Source organism: Danio rerio, chromosome 24 (genome assembly GCF_049306965.1).
Source record: "Danio rerio strain Tuebingen ecotype United States chromosome 24, GRCz12tu, whole genome shotgun sequence".
NCBI classification, from domain to species: domain Eukaryota; kingdom Metazoa; phylum Chordata; class Actinopteri; order Cypriniformes; family Danionidae; genus Danio; species Danio rerio.
In genome coordinates, this window is record NC_133199.1 from 292,831 (window position 1) to 305,896 (window position 13,066).

The window sequence follows — 13,066 nt, forward strand, 5'->3', positions numbered from 1 at the left end:
ACACACATGGATGCACAAGTGCACAGATATGTACACAGACACTCATGCACGCACACACACACACACATGCATGCACCAGTTGAAACACAAACACACACATGCACACACACACATGCATGCACAAGTACACACATAGACACACACATGTACGGAAACACAAGTACACAGACACATGCATACACAAACTTGTATACATACATGCATGCACAAGTAGACACACAAAAGTACACACACACACACACACACACACACACACGTGTTTAATCTTCCGTCCTCTAAAATGCCCACTGAAGCAGGTGTTTGGGTTAGCATGAGCATTCCTCACACATGCTGATACACAGAGCTGTGTGGCCGTCATGTTCTTTACTGTGTTCAGTGATGATCTTCATGGATAACCACACATTCCCATGCGTAGACAATCGTCTGCTGTTTATTCTGGGTTTATGGGACGGCGGATGCGTCCTTGTGTTCTGTTTGTGTCTCTGGTCGAGCTTGCTTTACCTCAAAATTACCCTTGTAAAGAGGACGGACGCTCTGCGTGAGGCGCTTTGAAGGAATGGCTGTGTTTATATGCGAGTCTCATGCTGCATGGGGATATTTATATTTAAATCTGCCATGAAGTGCTTTGAAATGTGCAGTTTTTATTGGATGTTTGACGTAATCTGAACTGAAACATGGAGAGAGGGTGGGGCACAGAGTAGCTCCTCCCCTTTTAATAAAACAGCCAATAGTGTGTTTTTGTTTTCTCACAGCTCTGCCAGTGAGAGTGGATGAGCTCAAGCAAATCAAATAACAGGCAATGAGAAGAGGGGGCGGGGCATGTCAGACACTAGAGAGCATTTGATTGGTCGGAAGATTAGATGAGAAACTGAAGTATGAGGAGACGTGAAATTACATTGCATTTAGTAGGAAGAGCAGAGTTTAGATGTTTCTGTCGGGTTTATATCTGCTAAATCTCAATTTTGTCTCTGTTTTGGAGACACTAGAGCAGAGATACTGCTGACCATTGTTGGCCCATGGTAACCTTTGATTTGGCCCACCATCCCATCTGAGAAGAGAGAGAGAATGATGGAGAAGGATTTAATATAGCCCTTTGTTTGTTTGTTTTATTGTTAAAATCTACTCAAATTAAATGTCTTAATTAAATGGTGTAAATTAATCAGATTTAGTTTAAATGTCTCCTGAAACTGCAGAGACATTGGTGAGCAAATCAAGTCAAAGGCAGATTCTGCTTATTCAGCACTGAACTCCACTGTGATTTAAATGCAATTATTTGTTTTTATTGCATTAATTTAAAACGTTATGTTGCATTAGTTACTACGATTTAAAGTAATGTTTTCTTTTTATTTATGAATATTATGAAATGATTTAGGAAATTACCTGTGGCATCTTTAGTGTAATGATGTTTGGTATATTTACCTTCAGTCCACGGGTCTCAATGATGTTTAGTTTTTGGCTCTTAATAAGAAAAAGGTTGAGCATCCCTGATTTACATCCCTGACAAACTGATACTAACAACTAAAACACTTTATTTTAATTTCATGGCACTTTTAATCAATATCCAGAAATACATTGTATGTGCCAAAATTATACATTTTTTCTTTTATTTAAAAAAATCAACAGAATATTAAGTAAATATCAACTTCCATTATGACATTTTAACAATTTCATACTGTAAATTCAAATTTCTAACTTAATTTAGACCATTTTAAAGGCAGTTTTCTCAACACTACACCGATTTTATTTAATCTTCAGATTCTAGATTTTCTAATATTGCTGGAAAATATTATGTAAACAGTGTTGGACAAGTTACTTAAAAAATGTAAGTCACAAAAAGCGTTACTACAGTCATTTTTAGTAAAACAGTATAGTATTTTAAACTATAAGGTGTATTGTACTTTATATATTACAGTATCTGCTACTCTGTGTACTGTAGTAATAAAGCAACTATAGTGAATTGAAAAATTGTAATAAATACTGTAGTATGCTTTAGATTTTACTACAGTAAAGTCTGCTGTATTGTAGTATAATACACCCTATAGTAATGGTCATTTGTTTATATTACTGTAGTCATTGTGTTACCATAGCAACTGTAGAATCATCCAAACAGATCAATTACGATAGTTGCTGTGTTACCATAGCAACTGTAGAATCACCACAACAGATCAGTTACGATAGTTGTTGTGTTACCATAGCAACTGTAGAATCACCACAGTAGATCAATTACGATAGTTGTTGTGTTACCATAGCAACTGAAGCATCACCACAGCAGATCAAATCAAGTGCTTAACTATAGTTTTATTCACCAACATTAGTCATTTATAGGAAATGCTGTATTTTTTAATGTGTGGATATGTTGATGAAAATCTTATATATTCAGCTTTAGGATGATGTGTAAATGTAAATGTATTCATGATTTTTGACATTTATGACTGGTTTCGCGGCCCATAGTCACATATCCCAGCATGCAGTTATAATGAATGTGTTTGTACAGTGTTGACGTACGCTGCGGAGTGTTAAAAGGACTCCTGCCATTTATAGCCGCTGATTGGTGATTTCTAAATCCAGCACGAGTACATGTTAGCTTGTAATAGTGGGCATTTTCTCGTATTCCGCGGCCACATGCCATGTTTATTTCCATGTTGTGTTCGGCAGCGTTTTCGCTTACGCTGTTATTTTCCTCGGGCTTCAGCCTGTGGTCTGCTGGCCTGCTTTTAATGCTAAATGAGAGTTTGTAGACATCACTGAAGCACAGCCAGAAAATAAGACCGCATGTGGTTTGGTACCCAGCGAAGCGGCACACTCTTACCAAGCACACTTTTATATGCTTGAATAAAAGGGAATTGTCGTAGTCTGTGTAGTTATAGAGAGCCTGCTGGCCAATCAGACGCTGGCAAAATAGCCTGACACATGTTGTTTTGTTTATATGAATGTATGCATGTGATTTAGGGTGCGTCCGGCTGATGGATGAGCTTACACTTTATACAGGAATGAAAACATTTGGGTCAAATCACAACACTGTGTGATGTAAATATGAGCTGGCTTCATGAAAATGACCTTTCATTTAAGTCTACTATTATTATGATTCTTTTAAACTGAAATATATAAAGTATATAGCTTTTAAATACACTTAATATTGCACTTAATTATGTTTTAGTATATTTGGCTTATGCTGCTTTCACATATACAGTACTTATCTTCCACATAATATTATATTCTCCCCTGGTTTCAGAGGTGAAGAGTATAAATATGCTCTAAATAATTTGGCTTATTTCATTATCGTTTCTGCAAAATGCACTAACTAATGAGACTAACTCATGTTAATGTTCTGCTTCAGCAGGGCTCTGAGGATTGGTGTTGAATGTGAACGGCTGGATCTTCAGTTGGGAATGTCGTGGGTTTGGAAATGTGTCCCAGCACTGATTATCCTGGTGTTTTCACACGCTGCCAAGGACGATGATGTTCGAGCAGGTATGATCAGATTCTGATAATGGCTCAGTGGTTAGCACTGTGTTTCTGTGTGGAGTTTGCATGTTCTCCCCGTGTTGGTGTGGGTTTCCTCCGGGTGCTCCGGTTTCCCCCACAGTCCAAACACATGCACTATAGGGGAATTGGCTGTAGTGTATGAGTGTGTGTGTGTATGGGTGTTTCCCAGTGTTAGAAGGACACCCGCTGCCTTAAACATATGGTGGAATAGTTGGCGGTTCATCATGTCTTGTGTTGACTCTACAGGCTGCAGCACTGCGGTTAATGATCTGGTCTACATCATGGACGGCTCCTGGAGCGTCGGCGACGTGGACTTCGAAACTGCCAAACGCTGGCTAATCAATGTCACCAGCGGTTTCGATGTCAGCTCGCACTATTCTCAAGTGGGCGTCGTTCAATACAGCGACACCCCCAGACTGGAGATCCCCTTGGGTCAACACAAAACAACCCAACAGCTGATTGAAGCCATCGAGAAGATCAGCTATTTAGGAGGAAACACACAAACCGGACGCGCTATAAAGTTCGCCGTGGACCACGTTTTCCCATCTTCACGCAGAAACGATGTGAAGAACCGCATCGCTGTGGTGGTGACGGATGGAAAGTCGCAGGATGACGTTACAGATGCGAGTCTGGATGCCAGGACACAGGGGATTACAGTGTTCGCGGTGGGCGTGGGCTCAGAGATCACCAATTCTGAACTGGTGACCATCGCCAACACGCCGGCGGGAGATTACGTGCTTTTCGCTGAAGATTACACCAACATCGAGCGGATTCGAGATGCCATGGAGCAGAAGCTGTGCGAGGGTGAGATCTGCCTGCGTGTGAATGTGGACCACATTAAGACTAGTTTTGGGTGGTTTTATTGGGCTTGCGGCTTTATCAGAGTCTTAAAAGAGCTGTGAATAACCAGTAAAATACCACAGTCCATTCATGCCCAGTGATGGAGAAACCACACGCAGGGAGGAGCTCGCTGAACACACACACTTCATCCTACTCAGATTAGGCTACAGTGCAAAACATGCTTTGCTTACTTTGAGTTTGAGCCTTGTTTCTTGTTCAATTATCTAAAAACTCTTAAATCAGGAAGCCTTTTTTAGACAAGCACAAAGTATAGTCCTGTTTTCACAAATAAGGAGTCAAAATCAAGTGAGTTTTTCATTAAAACAAGCTAAATAATGTGTCGGTGGTGAGATCACTGGTGGAAAATAAGTGCTGAAGTGTGATTCTGTGTGTTTCTGCACTTTAAAATGTAATAATTAGAAAAATTAAGCACACCGATAGCCTTTAAATATCTAACTAGTGAATCAATCTATGTGAGCATTTTGTATATGTACACAAGTTCCTAATAAAGCAAACTTCAGTGCCGTTCAAAATGATTAGTTGTGTTGTTAACTTTTATTAGTATTCACATTACTAGGTAAATATAAGGAAATCGATAGCTTTACAATTGCCAAGTAAGCTGAACTAAACATTCAAGAGAAAAATCAAGACCTACACTTCTAAAACCTCTTTATTTTCTAAATAATGTGCAGTGTAACAGGCATCAAACAATCATTCAGACATCACATCAATCACCTGAAACACTATACACATCTTTAAACACACTGTTATCACTTTCTCAGCATGAAAAACAACGCAGCGCACATGCAGCAGGAACAACTGAGCTTGTAAAACATTTAGCATCCGCGTACTGCAAAACACAATATAACACTTCATAACAAGTCATTTTCAACCAAGGTTTAATGTAATATTAATAATATTTATATAATATTATTTTGTTTATTATTATATAAATCTTACTATTCATTATTATTATTATTATTATTATTATTGTTGTTGTTGTTGTTATATTTTCTATTACAATTTATTATTTAATCATATAATAATTATTTTATTTAAAATTGTTATATTTATATTTTTACAATATCATTTATGGTTTAATCATAAATATTTTTGATTTAATAATATTATATACATATTTTCTATTATAATTTATTATTTAATCATATAAATATTACTTTATTGTTATTATTGTTATTATTACTACTAAATATTTATAATATAATACATGATTTAATCATAAATCTTATTTATTACTATATAACTATTTATTATATCATTTATTATTTCATCATATACATATTTTTATTTTTATCATTATATAACTATTTTATTATATCATTTATTATTTAATCATATCAATATTTTAATTATTATTATATAAATATTTTTATAATATTTATTGTATAATCTATAAATATTATTTAATTTATTAATATTAACATATTATAACATATTTATACATTTATACATTTTGAACATTTAAAGAATAAAAAACAATAAAATAAACTAGATTAAATAAGAAAGAAAAGATTTCATTACATCATTTTACACAGTTGAGTTTGTATGCTTTTACTCGCTGCTGGATTGTGCACGATCGTCATATTTAGTGCTGTCAGATCTCTTATTGATTGAAATAAAATGTGGAGCAGGATTAAAAAGCTGGTTGGGAAGTGCATGATGCAACCCTGCAGAATCTGTGTGTGGGAAAGCATCTGAAATGATGAACCTGTGAAACGTGTTATGCAGAGTGTGTGTGTGGTGTGAAATGAGTGTGTTAAATATGTACTGCAGAGTGTGTGTGTTACTGCGTCTTTAATGAGTGTGTTAAATGTGTCCTGCAGAATCGGTGTGTCCGACACGCATCCCTGTGGCGTCCCGGGACGAGAAAGGTTTCGAACTGATTCTGGGCATGAAGATCCATCAGAAAGCCAAGAAGATCCAGGGCTCACTGGTGTCAGAGGGGGCGTATCTGCTGGACAAGACCACCGACATCACTGAAAACACAAGGTCAGGGTTTATTTATTATGTACACTGTAAATAACTGCTGTAAAATGTACATATGACTGCACTGTACAGGAATGAGTACAGTAGTTTCCTCAGGGTGTGTGTTCTGATCAATGTGTGTGTTCTGGCTGATGTGTTTATTGTTTTTCAGGGACATTTTTCCGGAAGGTCTTCCTCCGTCGTATGTGTTTGTGTCGACACTTCGTCTGAAAGGCTCTTCGAGTACGGAGAGTTTTGACCTGTGGAGGGTGAAGTCTAAAGATGGGCAGATCCAGGCGGCGGTCACGCTCAGCGGACTGCAGAAATACATCAGCTTCACCACCACTAACACCTTTAATCAGGAGCAGACCGTCGTTTTTGATGCGCCAGGCATTGAGGTGAGCGAATCTACCTGAGTGTTATTCTGTAGAGCTGCGTCTGAGGCAGCAGTGTGAACTCTTTACTTCACTACAGAACTGAAGGACAGATCTGAGGATGTGTTCTTTATCTGACTGTTTACATTTGTTGCTTTTACTTCACCATATTGCAAAACTTTCCTTTGTTTACTTTTTACATTTGATTCAAACGATCTGTTTGGAGCGAATCTCTAGGAAATAGTTCACTCATTCAAATCATCCACCATCAGATGATCCATGTACAGTGAGTCTCCAGTAAATGATTCACTGATTCAAATAATTCACTTACAGCGAGTCTCCACTAAATCGTTCACAAATTCAAATGATCTGTCAGAGTTAGTCTCCAGCAAATTATTCACTGATTCAAATGATTCATTTACAGTGCGTCTCCAGTAAATAATTCACTGATTCAAATGATTTGTTCAGATGAAATATCTAGTAAACAATTCACTCTCCAGTAAGTCTCTAGTAAATGATTCACTAATACAAATGATCCATTTACAGTGATTCTCCAGTAAATGATTCACTGATTCAAATGATCTGTTCAAAGTGAGTCTCCAGTAAATGATTCACTGATTAAAATGATCTATTCTTGGCAAATCTCTATTAAATGATTCAAACAATTCACAGATTCAATTGATTTGTTCAGATGAAATATCTAGTAAACAAGTCACTCTCCAGTAGGTCTCCAGTAAATGATTCACTAATACAAATGATCAATTTACAGCTAGTCTCATGTAAATGATTCATTGATTTATATGATCCATTCAAAGTATCCAGTAAAAGATTCACTGATTTAAATGATGCATTTAGAGTGAGTCTTTTGTAAAAGATTCACTGATTTGATTGATCTGTTCAGTGAGAGTTTCTAATAAATTATTCACCAGTTCAATGGATCTGTTCAGAGTGAGTGTCCAGTAAAAGATTCACTGATTCAGTTAAACTGTTTACATTGAGACTCCAGTAAATGATTCGCTGATTCAAATCATTTATTTAATGAGTTTCCTGTAAATAATTCACTGATTCAAATCACCAATTTACAGTGAGTCTCTACTAAATGATTCATTTATTTAAAATATTTATTCAGAGTGAGTGTCCAATACAATATTCACTAAATTAAATGATCCTATTTTACAAACGGATCTGAATGAGCTTTTACATGTTTTCACCTGAATTATCCTGAATTATAAGTGTGTTTATTATGGAATAATACAAGTTTTATTCAACTTTCTTGAAAAATAAACATTCATCAATATTTACTTTTATTAAATACTGTAAATTAATTATCTAATATCTTGACTCTATTAATACTGATAAGAAGCTCTTTTATATTTACTATAGTAATACTTTATTAGTGTGTCTGTCCTTTTACTCAGTGCCTGATTTCTGTTCCAGCATTGAAAGTCATTGATCATTGGTTTTTACACACACACCTCCGCCCCACACACAGGAATAGTCTGTGTTATGAGACACTTCCTGTTAAAAGCGTGACTTGTTTGTGTATGTGTGTAGGTGTTTCAGCACTTTCCTCTTCTCAATCCAATTTTGGTGCTTTTTTTTCCTCTAAATCCACTTAAATAAAGTCAATTCTCAGAAGTGTTTTCATGTTCCAGCAATTATCCTGTCTTGTACCTGTTCCACGTCTTCTTCAGCTAAGAGTGTGTCTGTGATGTTTCTTGAATAATGGAGTCTCGCCAGGAGTGTTTCTCCTCCATCACAGCCTCTCATTCATATGCAGACACTTATTTTGGAAAATTGTGTGACTTGTGACGTTGGTTTGAAATGAAAAACACAGAACAGGACTCTAGTGCACACATTTACACAGTTCAGTAGATGACACTGAACAAATATGACAAATATGTTTTCTTCACTTCTAACAAGTGTTTATCAATACTTTAGATGCTTATCTAACGTGAACTACAGTTTCTTTCATTCAGCGTATGTTTTTATTTTAGGGTAGGGGAAAATAATGATGGTTTCTGATTTTAGATTAAGGTTAGGTCTTAAATTATCTATAAAAACAACACACCTTTGGGTCAGTGTATTTAATTGTTTTAAGTGTTTAGATTTAGTGAAAAAATCCATTAGAAAAGTCCAGATTTAGTGCATGTATTTTGCATGTGTTCTCTTTAATGCACACAAACATGCCACAATCTTTTTTAACCTTAGATCAGAGTATAATCTTGCTTTAGACAAACCTGAAGAAGAATATTATAATGTTACAGCTAAATTTAGAAATTACCATCAAATTAGAGTTTTGACCTGGTTGAAAATGACAAATGTATTGAATATTAATCATTTTCCACCAACTCAAAACTCTAATTTAGAACTTTAGCTGAAACAAATGATTGTATTTTTAGGTTGGTCCAAAGCAAGATTATACCTTGATCTAAGGTTAAAAAAAAAAAGATTTACTGAAGTTAAAAAAATGATTTAGTGTTATGGTTGTTGAGTCCACAAGCAAAATACATGATTTATGGCAATTACTAAACCTGGACATTTTTAGACAATATAAGAGTCTCCAGTAAATGAATCACTGATTCAAATGATCCATTCAGAGTGAGTCTCCAGTAAACGATTCACTGATTCAAACGATCCATTCAGAGTGAGTCTCCATTAAATGATTCACTCATTCAAATGATCCATTCAGAGTCACTGAAGGATTCACTGATTCAAAATATCTGTAAATAGAAATAATAGCAGCTGCTGATAGACTGTAATACTACCGTCTGGATGTACATTCTCCTTTACTTATTAAATAAAGGCCCTTGGAGTGATTTTTCTGGATGTGTTTTTGATTAACTGTATTGTGAGATGTGTTGTGAGATGTGAAGTATCACTGTGTTCACTGTACTCTAGGCTGTGTTTGACGGCAGCTGGCACCAGCTGAAGGTTTTGGTGAAGCCCAGACAGGTGATCTGTTACCTGGATGATCAGGAGATCCAGGATGAGCCTCTGGATCCAGTCGTGCCCATATTCATCAATGGGAAAACACAGATCTCCAAACGCTCTGGATCTGATGCTTCAGTTCCTGTGAGTCACACTGAGCTTCCTGCTGCATAATTGCAGATAACAGATCATTGATGCTTTCAGTCTGTGTATGAGTGTGTGTACAGTGCCTGACAGTAGTCTTGTGGTCTGACACTTTTACACATCATCAACATAGAAGACCTGTTAGTATTTGATGTTGTTACAACTGAGATCCAGCACAAGACTGTAGTCAGGTAGTGTAGGAGTACATGTTTGTAAACTATTTTTATAGACTGAATTTAATCAAACAATATAAATGTAGTCATGTTCAGCTTTATTTGTGTTTAAATGTAATCCATCCTGCATGTGTTTGCTGTGATGTCTGTGTGGTTTTGAGTCTGAATCTTTTCCTTGGTCATATTTTGCTGACCGCCGCAGACGGAGATTCAGAAACTGAGGCTTTACTGCGACCCACAACAAAGCGAGCGAGAGACGGCGTGTGAAATCTACTCTGTGGTAAGAGAAAAGCAACTGCTGTATCGCCGCCGCGTCTTCATCTATATTAAAGAGACTGTGGGCTGTTTAATGGGGGCAGTATTTATGACCAGCAGCGCTTTTATTAAGAGCTCTAAAATCAGGCAGATATCTGAAATGCAGAAGATCTGCAGCTCAAGACAGAGATAATATAATGATGTGAGACCTGTTATAACCCCACATCTCTATAAAATATTTGTATTAAATGTAATAGTTAAAGTAAATGTTATTTGCCCTCATGTGAAATGTTTATTCTTTAAGTGTTGTTTAATGGAGAGCAGATGTTTTCAACACATTTTTAATAACTAATTTATTTTGTCTTTGCCATGATGACATGCATATTATTTTATTAGTTATTTAGCAGAGTACTAGTAAATAAATAATACTCATAAAATAAATAATGATTAAAAAAAATAAAATATTTATAGGGGGTATAATAATATTGACATTAAAAACTGAATTAAACAGTTTTAAACTCTTTATTAAACTCTGCATTAAACTCTTATTCCAGTTTATTTAAAAACGTAAGGACATTTAATTTAAATAAAAATAAATAATCAATTTGTCAAAGTTAGAGACTTGTAGCTGATATCTTTTGTCTTTTGTGCACAATATTTTACTAATGTGGTTATTTTGCAAGATACTAGTAAATAAATAATAGTTATAGAATAAATAATTCATAAATAATAGCAAAAACACACAAAAAAATAATTAAAGAAATAAACAAATAAATCAATGGATAAATAAATAAACAAACAAATAAATAAACGGATAAATAAACAAATAAATTTTAAAAATAAATGGATAAATAAATAATAATTAAAAACAAATTACTTGATAAATAAACAAACAAACAAATAAATTAATCAATATATAAAACAAACAAACTAATAAATCAACAGATAAATAAACAAATAAATATATGGATAAAAAAATAAATAAACAAATAAATCTATGGAAAAAAATAAACAAACAAACAAATAAATAAATAAACAATCAGATAAACAAATAAATTGATAAATAAATAAACAAACAAACAAATAAAATAATAATTTTATAGATAAATAAATAAATAAATAAAGTTGTTAAGGGGGCTAATAATATTGATCTTAAAAACAGTATTAAACAATTTTTTTAACTTCTCTCATTGCAGTCTCTTTAGAAAAAGTAATAAAATAAAATTATAAAGATTTGAAAAAGTTCATTTGTTTACTGTAGTCAACTAAATTCTCATTACTTGTTGATTTGAGCAATGCATTTGAATTGGCAATAAAAAACAGAGCTCAAATTAATATAATGAGATGTGACGTTTAAAGTGCAGATTTAAGACATTTGCGTTCAGTCTTTTACATGATGAGAGAACTGACTTTGTGTGGGTTTGAAATGCTTTTATCTTGAATTAAAGTTTAGATTGATGTCTGAGTTGATTTGTTCAAGGCTCTTTATTAAAGAAATGTCTCAGGAGAGATATTCAGGGCTGGTGAAGACTAATGTAATCTTAAAGGCGTCTCTGATTGTACAACATCACTGACTTTCTCTCTTTCTCTCTTATTCTCCTTGTGGTTTTGCAGGATGATGAACGGGTAAGTTTGACCTTTTTTTCTTACACTCATATATTAAGTGCATGGTGGCCCAGAGGGCTCAATGCACTGCAACTGAAGAAAACACATGCAAATAGAGAAACAGCTACAAATAAAGAGAACATCTCCATCAGTTTAAAGCACATGTGTTAATAAATCCCATTTATTTATTCTTATCAGATACTAAGTTCATACTAGTGTGTAATGCAGCTCTAAGTGAAAAGCATCCAGCTGAGGTTTAAATCTGAAAGTTAGGGTGGATTTGTTGATTTGGTGGCCTTAAGCTATTCCAGCCAAGGGGCACAACAGTGTTAAAATACACCCTTTGTCCTTTTATTTATTTTCTGTTCATTTATATTGGTGTTTTTCTTCTCATTGTAATCTCTAAATGTTTTCTTTCCATGAAATTAATTGACGACTTAAAATAATTCAAACGATTTCCTTTGTAAAACTCAATCTTTACCTGATTTGACTGCTGGACGGCTCCATGATTGGGGATGGGGGACACATTTACATAGATGTAATAATTATGTTAAAATGTAGTTTGTTAGACCCTCACGACACAAAACATGATAGAAAACAATGTTACACACAGTATAATTTATACTTCTAGGTATTTATTGGGGTCCTCAGATTTCCTGTGGTCCTAAATAGCCTTGATTATTGATTAAATCTGCCCCTGCTGAACATGTTCAAAACTATTGATTCTTAGAAAAGAGTCGACTCAGAGTCATTTACTGTAAATGAATCATCCTGCATTCAAATCTTTAGACCTTTTGTATTGACGTCAACAATAAAACATTGACAAAAACTTGAACATGCTCCCTGCTTCCCTTCAGTCACTAGTGATGGAGATGATGTTGATCGTAACTGAAGATGATCCATGAGATGTAGCTGTGGTGAATAAAGGGTTAAAGCTAATTTTCTCCACAATCCCTAAGTATAGCCAAGCCAACTGTGTGTGTTTGTGCTTCAGTGTCCTCTAGACCGCGAGCCCACCTTTGAAGAAGAATGTGATTGTGATGAAACCCAGCCGGGACCTCCAGGACCCCCGGGACCTCCAGGAGCACGGGTGTGTCAACATCTCCTCTGATAATCGCTTTTAAAGGAATTGTTCACCCCAAAATAGTAAATATACCATGAAATAATCATCTTAATTGATTTTTATATAACTCTAATAACATTGGACTGAAAGATGAACAACATTTGCACATAGAATGCCTTAAAGCTGAGTTTATCATGCATCATTTTCAC

At 35.0% G+C, this 13,066-nt stretch overlaps 1 protein-coding gene across 2 annotated transcripts in view; it reads left to right on the forward strand.

Annotated features, from left to right (window-relative positions):
* si:dkey-225n22.4 overlaps window positions 1–13,066 on the forward strand; it is a 45,956-nt gene that overhangs the window by 2,432 nt on the left and 30,458 nt on the right. Inside the window, exons 2-9 of one of the 2 annotated variants that reach the window (XM_068217133.2) lie at window positions 3,338–3,471; window positions 3,733–4,290; window positions 6,171–6,336; window positions 6,485–6,710; window positions 9,588–9,761; window positions 10,137–10,214; window positions 11,804–11,815; window positions 12,789–12,884. In XM_068217133.2, coding sequence (XP_068073234.1) covers window positions 3,390–3,471; window positions 3,733–4,290; window positions 6,171–6,336; window positions 6,485–6,710; window positions 9,588–9,761; window positions 10,137–10,214; window positions 11,804–11,815; window positions 12,789–12,884 — 1,392 coding nt within the window. In that variant the 5' untranslated portion in view covers window positions 3,338–3,389. Of the gene's footprint in view, window positions 1–3,337; window positions 3,472–3,732; window positions 4,291–6,170; window positions 6,337–6,484; window positions 6,711–9,587; window positions 9,762–10,136; window positions 10,215–11,802; window positions 11,816–12,788; window positions 12,885–13,066 lie in introns of those variants that run through there. The other variant, XM_073941339.1, reaches the window with a different exon arrangement.